Source organism: Vipera ursinii (genome assembly GCF_947247035.1).
Source record: "Vipera ursinii genome assembly, chromosome: Z".
NCBI lineage: Eukaryota > Metazoa > Chordata > Lepidosauria > Squamata > Viperidae > Vipera > Vipera ursinii.
Genome location: NC_139517.1, coordinates 7,983,022 through 7,998,703, shown reverse-complemented (window position 1 = coordinate 7,998,703; position 15,682 = coordinate 7,983,022). Strand labels below are relative to the sequence as shown.

Below are 15,682 nucleotides of genomic sequence, written 5' to 3'. Positions count from 1 at the left end.
ATGGTCTTTTCCCCTACAAAGTGCGTGGGGGTCCCGTTATGAGCATCAAAGGCTCTTTTAAGAGCCACCCACTTAGGCAAAAGAAGAGCTGCTGTTCCTTACGTTCCTCTGATTTTATTTTATTTATTTATTATTTTAATTCCATTTATATCCCGCCCTTCTCCGAAGACTCAGGGCGGCTTACAAGCTTAGCAGTAGCCACTGGCAACTCTAGGCCTCCCAAAGAATAGGCCTTGTCCTCAATCTTGAGAAGGAGGCAGGTCATCTTCATTAAAATACGCGGTGGCTCAGTGGGTTAGGACGCTGAGCTTGTCGATCAGAAGGTCAGCAGTTTGGCAGGTCGAATCCCAAGTGCTGCATAACAGTGAGCGCCTGTTACTCGTCCCAGCTTCTGCCAACCTAGCAGTTCAAAAGCACGTAAAAATGCAAGTAGAAAAATAGGGATCACTCCGGTGAGAAGGTAACAGCGTTCCGTGCGCCTTTGGCGTCTAGTCATGCCGGCCACATGGTTAATTGTCCTTGCTCTTAGGAAGATTCTCCTTCATTCCAGGTTGCTTCTCTCCTTGATTAGTTTCCATCCTCTGCTTCTTGTCCTGCCTTCAAATGCTTTGGAAAATAAGTCGACCCCCTCTTCTTTGTGGCAGCCCCTCAAATACTGGAATATTGCTATCATGTCCCCCTAATCCTTCTTTTCTCTAGACTAGCCAAACACAAATCCTGCAACCGTTCTTCATATCTTCATATCTCCAGGCCTTTAATCATCTTAGTTGCTCTTTACACTTTTTCCAAAGTCTCAACATCTTTTTCGTAAGGTGACCAAACTGGATGCAATATTCCAGGTGTGGTCTTATTATTATTCTTTATTGTGTTTTGAAGTTGACTTCAACCCAATCTGAGAACTTCCTGAGCAAGCTGAATCTATAAGCTACAGTAAGGAGATAACTTAACTCTCTAGCTGGTTTAAGGAAATATCACTATTGGATTAATTCCCTGACTCCCACCGGTCCCTTGCACTTTCTACCCCACCCCATGTTTCAATTCATACTGTTGCACTTTCATTGTTTATTTTTGTTTCACTACTTTACTATTTTTCCCAGTTTACTGTTGTAAGCCGCTTTAAATAGCCCCCACGGCAAGATGAGCAGCAAATAAATTTAACAAAAGTTATGAGAGGAGCTGTAGTTTTCACACGTGTGGATGATGCTCCGTGGAAAAATGACTTACACATAAATTGAATTAAAATAGCTTGTTTGACGCAGCCCAAAGTTCTACAGCTTCCATCAGCTGCCCCGGGGAATTCTGGGAGTTGAAGTCCACACGGCTTTAAAATGCCAAGGTTGAGAAACACTGGTTTAGATGTGGATCTCTGAAAGCAGCAACTCCTATAGAATAATATAGTAATTGTCTTCGAATAGAATAGAATAACAGAGTTGGAAGGGACCATGTAGGTTATCTAGTCCAACCCCCCACCCAAGCAGGAGACCCTACACCATTTCTGATAGATGGCAGTCCGGTCTGTTCTTGAAAGCTTCCAGTGATGAAGCTCCCACAACTTCTGAAGGCCATCTGTTCTTCTGGTTGATTGTTCTGACTGTCAGAAAATGTCTCCTTATTTCTAGGTTGAATCTCTCCTTGATCAGTTTCCATCCGTTGTGCCTTGTCTGGCCTTCGGGTGCTTTGGAAAAATAGGTTGATCCCCTCCTCTCTGTGACAGGCCCTCAAATATTGGAACACTGCTATCATATTATTAATTTATAGTGGCAGTGGGTATTATAAATTAATAAGATCGGATGGGGGGCATCAATGGGCTTGCTGGGGTGTTTCAACTGGGCATTTATAAAACCGGGGGTTGAGATTTTTTGCTTACACTGAAACACTCAGCAGCGATCAGTTTAAAAAAAAACTCTGCTTTCGGCTTCCTACATATTTACTCCTTGACCTTTAGCACAATGCACAGAAAGGCGACACATATACGTAAAGTAGTTTGGTGTTTGAATAAAGTTTTGTCAAGAAAGCGGAAAAAATTATTCTTTTTACTTTCTCTAGGAAAAGTCCTCGAACTCAAGACTTTTTGGCCCAAGAAAACCGACTCGCTGCCTGCTGCGTTAAAACACCAGCTTTAAACTTTTGGAACTTTTAGCTTAAAAAAGCCACCTTTTATAACCAATTTTCAATTGGCTTTTTCCCCTTTTTTTTTTTTTATCTACAGCATAATTTCCAACACGAGCATGGTTAAGACACTGTACCTACACGTTTGCATTTTCATTGCATTGCATCGCACTATTTATTGCATCGCGTTGCGTTACACTTTCTCTTTGCGTTGCATTGCATTGTGTTGCTTGCACTTTTTCATGACATTTATGCAATTCTTCCCATGTTAATTGAAAATCTTCGATTTCCGAAAGGTTTCCCGGGGAAAATAGTGAATCACAAGGCGTTGTTTAAAATAGGTTTTTCAGCGTCTAATAATAACAATAACAATAACAATAATAACAATAATAACAATAATAACAATAACAATAACAATAAATAAAAACACTGGTTGGCCCGTACGGGGATCGAACCCGCGACCTTGGCGTTATTAGCACCACGCTCTAACCAACTGAGCTAACCGGCCACCTATGAATGAAGCTGATTTAGGCTCTTAGTAAATCCAATCGAGTCGAATTATAATCCTAATTAAATTTCCATTCTTTTTGCGGCCGCAATTTTAAAACAGCAGCCTGCATAGGAAGCCTTTAGTATTATTTTTTTAAAAAAATAAATTCTATTCACTGTCAAATTAATGCTCTTTCGTTTATCTGAACACCAAGCGCAACGCAACTCTTTTTTTTAAATATAAAATACCAATGAAATAAGCCCAGTTGAAATTGACCCTTCAAATGAGCAAGAATTTAAAGTAGAAACTAAAAGCTTTGCCTTTTCTCTCAATACTGAAACCCAGAGACGTCTTTTATTGCTGCAAGAGAAAACCATTTTCCACATCAACCCATGGAACAGATTGCCTTCAGAAGTTATTTATTTATTTATTTTATTTTATTTTATTTTATTGGATTTATATACCGCCCTATTCCCCAAAGGACTCAGGGCGGTTTACAGGGTATTTAAAACAAGGAATACAAAAGTTAAAAACAATTTTAAAAAATTACATCAATCCCTGAAAAAAATAAAAACCCCAATTAAAATTAAAATTCTCAGCCTGGGCCAGAGAGCTCGAAGAGCCAGGTCTTCAGGTTGTGGGAGCTTCATCACTGGAAGCTTTCATGAAGAGACTGGACTGCCATTTGTCAGAAATAGTGTAGGCCAGAGTCTCCTGCTTGGGCGCGGGGTTGGACTACATCACAGGCAGGCCACCTTGGCTCTTTTATGACTCGTGGACTTCAACTCCCAGAATTCCTGAGCCACCATGGCTCAGCTTGGAAACCTCTCTCTTTCCCCTCAGCATGGCTGGCTCAGGAATTCTGGGAGTTGATGTCCACGAGTCATAAAAGAGCCAAGGTTGCCTAGCCCTGGACTAGATGACCTACAAGAGCCCTTCCAACTCTGCTATTCTATTCTATTCTATTCTAGTCTAGTCTAGTCTAGTCTAGTCTAGTCTAGTCTAGTCTAGTCTAGTCTAGTCTAGTCTAGTCTAGTCTAGTCTAGTCTAGTCTAGTCTAGTCTAAATCAGGGGTCTTCAAACTTGGCCCTTTTATGACTTGTGGACTTCAACTCCCAGAATTCCTCAGACAGCGTGCCTGGCTAAGGAATTCTGGGAGTTGAAGTCCACAAGTTATAAAAGGGCCACGTTTGAAGACCCCTGGTCTAAGTCTAAGTCTAAGTCTAGTCTAGTCTAGTTTTATTAATACTCAACAGCAGAGCTTTAGGGATGGTGGTGTCTCCCAAAGAACCTCTCTTGATGATCCAAACCATTGTTTAGATGTCTGGATAAAGATTTGGCCTGTATGTGGAGGGCTACTGGAGAAAAAAAGTTGTTTAGAGGGTTAAATCCCTCTCAGGTCTGCTGACTTATCAAAAAACTTATCTCAAGTTCTCCAATTTCATCCGCAATAAAAAACAAGGAGGACAGGACAGATTGTTCCTGTTTGTTGTACGTACCTCTCTTTTAATAGCATCCAGTTTTATTTTACGGATCAAGCTGAACCTTCTCTAAGGCTTTGAATCTCCCCACTTTTTGCTCCTTCTGGCTCATGGATGACTGCAGGCCTTTAGAGACGATCAAGTTTGGCTATTGTTGACTGCAAGTTCCTTGGGACGAAAGTCTACTATTTACGGATGGAAACTAACCAAAGAGAGGAAAAAAACCTAGAACTAAGGAGAAACTTCCTGACAGCGAGAACAATTAATCCGTGGAACAACCTGCCTCCAGAAGCTGTGGATGCTCCAACACTGGCAGTTTTTAAGAAGAGACTGGGCAGCCATTTGTCTGAAATGATATAGGGTTTCCTGCCTGAGCAGGGGGTTGGACTAGAAGACCTCCAAGGTCCCTTCCAACTCTTGTTATTCTATTCTGTTCTGTTCTGTTCTGTTCTAAACTGAAACATGCTTGGAGAGCAAACCACTACCAAAATATAAAACCCAATCTACAAGTATTTTCTATTATTTTAAACCTATTTATTCACTTCACTGTATTATTTTTTTTATACCACTCTGATCATAAGATTGCAGGAAGGGTCTAACCAAGTGAAAAGAACGACTAGGGGAGACAGGATAGCAGTGTTCCAATATTTGAGGGGGCTGCCAAAAAGAAGATGAGGGTCAACCTATTCTCCAAAGCACTGGAAGTTTTGGTCACCACTTTACAAAGAAAGATGTTGAGGCTTTGGAAAAAGTGCAAAGAAGAGTTAAGATGATCAAAGGCCTGGAGACTAAAACATATGAAGAACGGCTGCAGGACTTGGGTTTGGCTAGTCTAAAGAAAAGAAGAAATAGGGGAGACATGATATTATTTGAGGGGCTGCCACAAAGAAGAGGGGGTGAACTTATTTTCCAAAGCACCAGAAGGCAAGACAAGAAACAATGGATGGAAACTAATCAAGGAGTGCAGCAACCTGGAATTAAAGGGAAACTTCCTAAACAGCGAGGACAGTTAATCAGTGGAACAGCTTGCCTCCAGAAGTTGTGGGTACTTCATCACTGGAGGTTTTTAAGAAGAGCCTGGACAGTCACTTGTCTGAAATGGTATAGGTAGGATCTCCTGCTTGAGCAGGGGGGCTGGACTAGAAGACCTCCAAGGTCCCTGATTCATTATTCTTCCTCTGCCTGGTTGTTTTTGCAGCCTTGACTTAGGTGTTCTTTAATGTATTGCTCTTTTGCCCGTTGCACATGTTAGGAATCATTTGTATTCCCGGTCAAAATGGAAATCAGAGAATTGAAAAAATTCTATGGAATATTTCCTTCTATCCCTTTTAAAAAAACAAAGCAGGAAAAAAAATACATCGGGAGCTTGAGTTACATGACTACAGGAGTCCAGTAAGCCACTCTCGTCAAGAGCCCGGATAGCTCAGTCGGTAGAGCATCAGACTTTTAATCTGAGGGTCCAGGGTTCAAGTCCCTGTTCGGGCGGCCGAATTTTTTTTTTCCTCCCCTTCCCCATAAAATCTGGTGCCTTTTCCAGATTTTCCAGCCTCCACAAGCGAAGACTTTGAAATCCCGAACGAAGGGTGCGTTTTATTAAAAGATACCCACGTTTTTCCCCCTTTAATCATGCAGCTAAGGCTGCGCCAAGCCCCTTTCTCCATTTGCAACCCGGAAGCCTCGCACTACAGCTCCCATCCTCCTCCGCCGCCCCTAGCCCAACGACGTCCCCCTCGTCTCAGAGCCCCAAATCGCACCCACACCAAGCAAGGGGAGAGGGTGATCCTTGTGGGGTCTTTTTGTTTGTTCGTTTGTTTTTCCTTAAATAGCAATAAAGCACCTCTTTGCATCTTCCCAGGGGTCTTCAAACTTGGCCCTTTTATGACTTGTGGACTTCAACTCCCAGAATTCCTCAGCCAGCGTACCTGGCTGAGGAATTCTGGGAGTTGAAGTCCACAAGTCATAAAAGGGCCAAGTTTGAAGAACCCTGTCTAAAGCGTTCGTTTGCCTGCGTTTTCTGCAATCCAGCCAAGATTGATTGATTTCTTTTTTTTTCCCCTCCTGACCGGGCAATAGGCACGTTACAAAGTTTTGAAAAGAGTGTAATATCCCAAGGTCGCCAGCTTGTAATTCAAGGTTTCGAGAAGAGAAAGGAAAAAAAAAAGAAAAGGCGATTTTAGCAGAGGATGGTTTCGATCCATCGACCTCTGGGTTATGGGCCCAGCACGCTTCCGCTGCGCCACTCTGCTCGCTACGAAGCGGCGGCTTTTCTTATCTGCCTTAAGGTCAAGCCTGCTTGCCAATATATTTACATTCTATTGTTTGCTGCGTGAACGTGATAAGGAGGGGGGGGAAGGGGGTGTCTCCAAAGTTGACAACTTTAAGACTGGGGGGGTTTCAATTCCCAGAATTCCCCAGCCAGCAGTTTGGGAGTTTGAAGTCCACAGGTCTTCAAAATTGCCAGGCTTGGAGATAATAATAATAATAATAATAATAATAATAATAATAATAATAATAATAATAATAATAATAATAATAATAATAATAATAATAATAATAATAATAATAATAATAATAATAATAATAATAATAATAATAATAATAATTTTATTTATATACCGTCCTTCTCCCGAAGGACTCAGGGCGGTGAACAGGGCAAATGTATAAATACAAAAAATGCAAAAGTTAAAAGGAATTAAACATAATGCCCAAGGTAAAAAACAATAAATACAAATATTAAGAACAATAAAAAACCCAACCCACCCCCCATCAGGCCAAGCCGGCTTGTTCGAATAAATGCGTTTTCAGAGATCCCCGTTATAAAGATTTGGAGGAGGAAGGCCACACTTGGGAATACTGCATCCAGTTTTGGTCACTACGAGGTAAAAAACAGATGTTGAGACACTAGAACAGGGGTAGGCAACCTCGGCTCTTTATGACTCGTGGACTTCAACTCCCAGAATTCCTGAGCCAGCATGGCTCAGCTTGGAAACCTCTCCCTTTTCCCTCAGCGTGGCTGGCTCAGGAATTCTGGGAGTTGAAGTCCATGAGTCATAAAAGAGCCGAGGTTGTCTACCCCTGCACTAGAAAGAGTGCAGAGAAGAGCAGCAAAGATGATCAGGGGACTGGAGGCTAAAACATATAAGGAACGGTTGCTGGAATTGGGCATGTCTAGTTTAATGAAGAGAAGGACGAGGGGGGACATGATAGCAGCCTCCCAGTTTCTCAGGGGCTGCCCCAAAGAAGAGGGAGTCAAGCTATTCTCCAAAGCACCAGAAGGCAAGAGAAGAAACTCATCGAGGAGAGAAGCAACCTCGAACTAAGGAGAAACTTCCTGACAAATTAACCAGTGGAACAACTTGCCTCCAGAAGTTGTGAAGGCTCCAACACTGGATGTTTTTAAGAACCACTTGTCTGAAATGGTATAGGGTTTCCTGCCTGAGCAGGGGGTTGGACTAGAAGACCTCCAAGGTCCCTTCCAACTCTGTTATTCCAATCCCTGACAAAGGCCCTGATCGAAATTAAAGGCAGAGGAGATACCCACTACAGGCAGTCCTCAACGTACGACCACAATTAAGCCCAACATTTCTGTTGCTAAGTGAGACAGTTGCTAACTGAATTTTGTCCCACTTTATGACCTTTCTAGGGACGCAGTGGCTCAGTGGGTTAGGACGCTGAGCCTGTCAATCAGAAGGTCGGCAGTTTGGTAGGTCGAATCCCAAGTGCCGTGTAGCAGAGTGAGCCCGTTACTCGTCCCAGCTTCTGCCAACCTAGCAGTTCGAAAGCACGTAAAAATGCAAGTGGAAAAATAGGGACCACTCCGGTGGGAAGGTAACAGTGTTCCGTGGGCCTTTGGCGTCCAGTCATGCCGGCCACATGACCACGGAGACATCCTCGGACAAGCGCTGGCTCTTCGGCTTTGAAACGGAGATGAGCACCGGCCCCTAGAGTCGGAAACGACTAGCACGCATGTGTGGGGGAACCTTTACCTTTATGACCTTTCTTGCCACATTTAAGTGAATCTGCTGCCCCACTGACTTTGCAAAAGGGGATAATTTGACCATGGGGGGGACACTGCAACCCGTCATAAATATGAGCCTGTTGCCAAGTGTCCAGATTTTGATCACTTGACTATGGGGATGCTGTAAGGGACGTAAGTGTGAAAAATGGTCATTAATTCCTTTTTTCCAGTACCATCGTAACTTTGAACAGTCACTAAATAAATGGTTGTAAGTCAAGGACTACTCAAGGAGAGGCATATATAATTCTGATTCACAAATACCAAAACCACATTGTCTGTTGAACATACCATCTTTTAAGATACTTGGACTTCGGCTCCCACGTATTAAAATATTTTGGTTAAACATTTAAGATAAATATGAAATACTTCAGTGAAATATTTACTTAATGGTAAGAAGGTCATTCTGCCCTGGTGTCAGACAATTAGATTTATCTGTTTCCTTCCCTTTTCTTGGACTTCCTCATCATTTCATCGGCTGCCCTAATTGTTTCTTTTATTTTTTAAATAATTGGTTGCAATCTTTGCTTTTTTTGCTTTATAATTTTATTTATTTTCTTACAAAAAGGGTTCGTATATAGCCTTTTAAAATCAAGAAGCTCAGATCATTTCAGGAATACAGAAGAAATATGTGAATATGGATTCAACGCTGGTGTTCACTAATCAATCGCTTGTTGGCATTTAAAATGTCTCTCCAAATACTTTCAGAATGAATCAGTGAAAGATCACTACAGTAAAAATTAATAAAGTATCAGTGGGCACCCCAAAAAAGCAGCTAGACGACACATTTGTCCATCCTCCAACATGTAAGACTCAAGATACATTTTTTTCAGAATACAGATACTCCTTGACTTATGACTGCCAATGACAATCAAGTGACAATGCCTGATTTTACAATTTGACCACGGGGGGGGGGGGGGGAACACTGCAACCCGTCATAAATATGAGCCTGTTGCCAAGTGTCCAGATTTTGATCACATGACTATGGGGATGCTGTAACGGACGTAAGTGTGAAAAATGGTCATTAATCCCTTTTTCCAGTACTATCGTAACTTCAAACAGTCACTAAATAAACGGTTGTAAGTCAAGGACTACTCAAGGAGAGGCATATATAATTGTGATTCACAAATACCAAAACCACATTGTCTATTGAACATAGCATCTTTTAAGATAGTTGGACTTTGGCTCCCACGTATTAAAATATTTTGGTTAAACATTTAAGATAAATATGAAATACTTCAGTGAAATATTTACTTAATGGTAAGAAGGTCATTCTGCCCTGGTGTCAGACAATTAGATTTATCTGTTTCCCTCCCTTTTCTTGGACTTCCTCATCATTTCATCGGCTGCCCTAATTGTTTCTTTTTTAAATAATAATGTCAGGACCCACCCCAAACCACGTCTTAGGAAGACAAAATTCTTGGAGTCAAATCTATTCCAAAAAGAATCTTTACTATGACATGCTTGGTTGTAGGAAACGAGACAGGACTTAATATTATCCCATGAAGTTAACCCTTATAAAGACTTCCCGGTTTAACCCCCCTTAACCCCATTTGGTCAGTCCCCCATCCTTTATCTCGTATCATCCCTCTCGTGGGAAAAAGGAACTTAGGACCCTTCATGTTTATTGCTCTCTTCCGTGACACAAGCCAGATGCTAGCCCCCCCCTTTTGTTTCCCCAGTTCAAAAGGCTTCTCCTTTCCTTTGAAATGCCTAATACCGGTTCAATACACATCTATTCTCTTCTCTTCGGGAGATGGCAGAATCCATGGAATAATGTTTGAAACATTCCATCTGAATATGATATAAATAGATTCTGACAAATTGGTTGCAATCTTTGCTTTTTTTGCTTTATAATTTTATTTATTTTCTTACAAAAAGGGTTCGTATATAGCCTTTTAAAATCAAGAAGCTCAGATCATTTCAGGAATACAGAAGAAATATGTGCATATGGATTCAACGCTGGTGTTCACTAATCAGTCGCTTGTTGGCATTTAAAATGTCTCTCCAAATACTTTCAGAATGAATCAGTGAAAGATCACTACAGTAAAAATTAATAAAGTATCAGTGGGCACCCCAAAAAAGCAGCTAGACGACACATTTGCTTTCCATCCATCCTCCAACATGTAAGACTCAAGATACATTTTTTTCAGAATACAGATACTCCTTGACTTATGACTGCCAATGACAATCAAGTGACAATGCCTGATTTTACAACCTTTTCTGTGATGGTCATTAAACGAATGCAGTGGTGGTAAAGCGAATCCATTGTCTGCAACGGATGACTTTTTGCCAGAAGCAAAAAGCAGTTTCCAGCAAAACGCATTGTGCAGCACTGTCACGTGACCACAGGTCACTGCAGCCATAAAATTGGGCCAATTGCAGAGCACCAAAACTGTAATCACATGACATCAGCGGGGGTGGGGCACAACCGTCAGAACTTCAAATCTGAATTGTAAGTGTCCTTCACTTACGACCAGCAGAACCCAAAATTTTCATTGCTAATCAAGACAGTTGCTAAGTGAGGTTTGCCCCATTTTACGACCTTTCCTGCCCTAGATATTAAAGTGATTCACTGCAGTTGTTAATTCGGTAACACGGTTGGCGAAGTGAATCTGGCTTTCCCATTAACTCTGCTTGTAAGAAGGTCACCTGACCTCATGAGATTGCAGCCGTCATAACTATGAGCCAATTGCTAAGCATCCAAATTTTGATCATGTGCTGCAATGGTCATACGTGTGAAAATTGGTCATAAATCACTTTTTTTAGTGCTGTTATAGTTTCGAACAGTCACTAAATGAATGGTTGTAAGTCGAGGATTACCTATAGCCTTGGACAGATTCACTGTATCTTTGGTCGCTAACTGAACAGTCATTAAATCAAGGAATACCTATACAGCAATTTGATATATATTCAGTCAACAGCAGCTTGGCTAATATGAGTGGATAGATCCACATTTTATGAATTTTTTGAACAAGCACGATGCTGTTCAGGCACATACAGGCCGTTTCTCCCCCTTCATGACGTTATGAGGGTCATTAGGACAGATGTTAAACATTATTTTTACGTAGTGAAAGTAGAAAGCAAAATAATTAGCTCTACAACTCCTGCTATACTGCCTCATTGGGGAGATTGTCCTGGGAAAAGTGGAAAACACCAGCTCTGTTGGTTATATAATCCCAACAAAGTCATCCCAAGTCATTGTAATTGTTGAGTTAAAAGCAAGCAGACACCTGTGTACGCAGCAGCAACATACAGGGTAGGTAGGTCTTGAGTGGTGTGGTTAATGAATCTCACAAATGCTTGAATTTGTCCCATTCAAAGTGATATTTTTAGGGAAAATAGGGTAATTGGTTCCAGCTCACCAGAAATAAGGCAATGAAAAAAAAATAACGTAGTTTTTTTCACATGTGTACTAATGAAAAAGTAACAGTCAAGAATAAAAAAACTTTACTTACAATTTAAATTTAGGGTTAGCAAAGTCACAATTTGTTGTTGTTGCGCATCAAAAGCAAAAAAACAACAACAACCCAATAACAATTCTACCATACATTCAGGCCATCCCGACATCTCGTCCCATTTTAGCATTGCTATGACCATGTTTATTTATTTGCATCCCACCTTTATAATTTCTACAAATAACTCAAGCCGGCGAACAAATCCTACCTCCTCCCGCTTTCCCCAGAGCCATAAACCTATGAGGTAGGTTGGGCTGAGAGGGACTGGCTTTCACAGACAAGACGGGACTAGAACTCACAGCCTCCCAGTTTCTAACTTGGTGCCTTATCCACTATAGCTTTTCAACCTCTTCACCCATTGTACCACTTTTAGGATATGGCAATATCCGAGTACCACCAGTTGACTAGCAAGGTGTCAAAAACTTGACAAAAAAAGAGGAAAAAAGTGATGAAGTATAGGTAGTCCTCGACTTACAACAGTTCGCTTAGTGACTGTCCGAAGTTACAATGGCACTGAAAAAAGTGCCCCCCAAGCCACAGCCGAGCAAAAACCTGTCTGCCCGCCTGGCGGCACTCTTCCTCCTATCTGAGGTTTTCAATGTTGTGAGCACGTCTGTTCGGGATTGGCAGCGGGGGTGGAGTGGGGGATGTTTAGTTTTTATTCCCACCCCCTCTGCTGGGTGATTACAGGAGGTTTTGGTCACTTCACACGACCATGGGACACTGTGACCGTCATAAATAGGAATCAGTTGCCAAACATCTGAACGTAAATCACAAGACCCTGGAGATGCTGCAACATTCCAGCTGATTGGCGCTTTTTCTGGGCTCAGAAGCACCAGGATCAGCGCCGAGCTCCAGCTGGAGCCTGGCGCTGATCCTGGCGCTTCCGCTGAGCCCTGACAGCCCTGCAGCTCCAAGCCGTCTTTCGCTTAGGCTTGTGCGGTGCTGCCACTGGTTCAGCTCATTCCCCTCCCCCGCTACTTTTCTAGGATGGTCACGTACCACCTGCCAGGTGCCAATGTACCACAGGTGGTACCCGTAGCCCTGGTTGAAAAGCCCCGCACTACAACAAACTGGCTTTTGCTTATGTCCACCCTACGTTATGGTGGCCTATATTTTGCCTCTCTCACCTGCTGATCTTAAGGTCCAAAGTTTAAAGGTAGTCCTCGACTTACGATCACAATTGAGTCCAATATTTCGTTTGCTAAACTAAGTAGTTTATAAGTGAGTTTTGTCCCATTTTATGACCTTGCTTGCCCCAGTTGTTAAGTGAATCACTGCTGTTGTTAGTAACACGGTTGTTAAGCGAATCTGGCTTTCCCATTGACTTTGCTTGTCTGAAGGTCGCAAAAGGGGATCACATGACCCCAAGACACTGTAACCGTCATAAATATGAACCTCTTGGCAAGCATCCAAATTTTGATCACAGGACCATGGGGGATGCTGAAACGGTCAAACGTCACTTTTCCCAGTGCCGTTGTAACTTTGAACCATCACTAAACAAATGGTTGTAAGTCAAAGATTCCCTGTAATCGCCACAAACACAAAGCCATCCTCTCGATATCGTTTTTCAAAAACATACAATACACCAACGCCAGAAGCATCAAAAGTAAGAAGCTTGCCACTAGACAGAGCCGAAGAAGCTTCTTGGATGAGGCGAAACGTCTGCAAAGAGAAACAAGAAAAATCCAGTTGCCTTGTGAAAAAGCACCTTTGGGGAGAACCACGACCTGGATGACTGAGCATCTCCATAAACATTCCCTCTAGAAACTCTCCCTCACGCCGATTCCTGGTGATCGTAAAGCCGCGACAAGCGTTTGCACTGATCTTCCAGAATGCCTCGGAAGACTTCATAGCGGTGATTGAGGTCCTTCCGGCTGTGGATGTGGTGCGTTGTGCCTAGGGCCCCCTGAGGGGATGGCGCTCCATAGAAGACCCGCTGGATGCGGGAGTGCACCAGCGCCATGGCACACATCAGGCACGGTTCCCGAGTTAAGTATATGTCATACCCGGTGCAAATGTACGGAAGGCCATCCTCAAGAGGAGGTGGCGTTTGGGAAGTGTTGTCCGCACGAAGAAAAGTGCAAGCAGGATAATCTCTGAAGCTGTAAGCTCCCCCTCCGTGGCTGTGAGCCACCAAGTCAATACAGACCATGGCAGCATGGAGAAGTGGGTTAGAGCCCTCCCTACAGTCGTGACCAACAGCCAGAACTCGGCCAGTGGCCGGGTCCACCACGGCAGCTCCTATGGGCTCCATACCCTGCCTCGCTCCCTGTTGGGCTGCTTGGATGGCCAATTCCATGTAACTCTGCATGCGATTCCTTTCCAAGGGAGAGAAAAGACACCCCTTCAAAGCTTGGCTGATCCGCTTGTTTTCATGGAAGGAGACAGGCCAGTGCGACACAGCTTCCTCATACTGGGGACGAGTCAAAGGCGCACAGGCCGGCACATGAACCAAAAATGGTTTCCCCAAACCACAGAAGTCTACTTGGCCACTGGGAAAGAGTTCAGCGAGAGACCGCAAGCCAGCCTGCTCTCCGTTGAGGCCTGCAAGGCATAAGATCATCTCCAGCGGGTGGGAGCTGCCTGCAGAGAGACAGGCCCGGATACGTTTCAAATGAGGATAGTCACTCAACGGATAGACAGCAGAGACCTCTTTGACTAGGCGACAGGTCTCTTTCTTATCCAGGACAGGGGCGGCATAGACTGGCATGAGCCTGATGCCCTGTGATTCCTCCTCTGAAAGAACAGGCTGCACTTCCCAAGAGGAGGCACCATTGGGCTCCGCTGTCTTCCGTCGCTTGGAATTGGGCTCCATCCTTATTACATTCTCTGGGAACAAAAGAGATGATCCAAGATTAAATGCAGAATGATTGTTAAAGCATTAGTTAATATTGTTCACCTTATTTCCCATCTTTTCCTTCTTTCCCAAAATGTTAAAAGAACATTCGAAACATTATGCCAGTTAGAATTGAACCAAACTTCAGATTTGTTCCCAGGATGTGTAAAGGTAAAGGTTCCCCCGCACTTGCGTGCTAGTCGTTTCCAACTTTAGGGGCTGGTGCTCATCTCCGTTTCAAAGCCGAAGAGCCAGCGCTTGTCCGAGGACGTCTCTGTGGTCATGTGGCCGGCATGACTAGACGCAAAAAGCGCACGGAACGCTGTTACCTTCCCACCGGAGTGGTCCCTATTTTTCTACTTGCATTTTTACGTGCTTTCGAACTGCTAGGTTGGCAGAAGCTGGGACGAGTAACAGGCGCTCCCTCTGTTACGCGGCACTCGGGATTCAACCCGCCAAACTGCCGACCTTCTGATCGACAAGCTCAGCGTCCTAACCCACTGAGCCACCGCGTCCAGGATGTGTAGATAGATAAAAATGCAGCCACCATTTTAAATTTTTAAAATTATTATTTGTTAAATGTATTTGCCGTCTAGCAAATTTACATTTTGAATTTACTGAATTTACATTTTTAAATTTCAAACAACCTTGATTTACCCCGCCCCCCCAAGATCCCAGGAAAAAGATGGAGCTCTTTTGAAAAGCTGCAGGAGAGTTAGTCATGCACTGTGAACCATTTTTTCCCCACTCATTCCAAAAGGTTTCACAACTCGAAAAGCACAGAACCCTCATTCCAGTAGGGACAAAACTCTTCCAACCCTTGGCTCATTTAACTCCAAGAACAAGGTTTTTAATTTATATTGTTAAAAAAAGGGAGCAACAGGAAATGCCAACCTTAAAAGAGCTGCCCGTCTTATTATCTTTTTAAACACTGCACAAGGTTAAGAATTATCTATCTTGGCTCCTGCTGACTTTTCGATTACATGCCTGGCTTTTCAATGGAAGAGTCTTGAGGGGAGGACGGGAGAGGCGCTCTGCACAGGCTCAGGAACTACATTCTTCCATCAAGTGCTTTTCCTCGTTCCTCTGCTTCTGCTGGAAATAATCAGGCACCCTTCAAATATTATTACTGGCTGTTAATTAAAACCATGCATATGGTAATTTCCCTTCTTCCAGTTTGCAAAAAGCCCTTGCAAATATCTCCCCACCGGCCACATCCAGGAATCCCACTTTTTTTTTTTTTTGCACCACGTGACTGAAAATCTCACCCCGTTTCGAATTCTGTAAATT

General features: G+C 43.0%; 1 protein-coding gene across 1 annotated transcript; it reads right to left on the bottom strand.

Annotated features, from left to right (window-relative positions):
- Positions 1-13,330: 13,330 nt before the first annotated feature.
- ADAT3 (adenosine deaminase tRNA specific 3) lies at positions 13,331-15,457 on the bottom strand (the record flags this gene model as incomplete). Its single annotated transcript, XM_083377335.1, has 2 exons — positions 15,287-15,457; positions 13,331-14,385 (listed from the first exon to the last, which is right to left on the bottom strand). The coding sequence occupies exon 2, from the start codon at positions 14,369-14,371 to the stop codon at positions 13,331-13,333; it is 1,041 nt and encodes a 346-aa protein (XP_083233461.1). The 5' UTR covers positions 14,372-14,385; positions 15,287-15,457.
- Between the last annotated feature and the right edge of the window lie 225 nt (positions 15,458-15,682).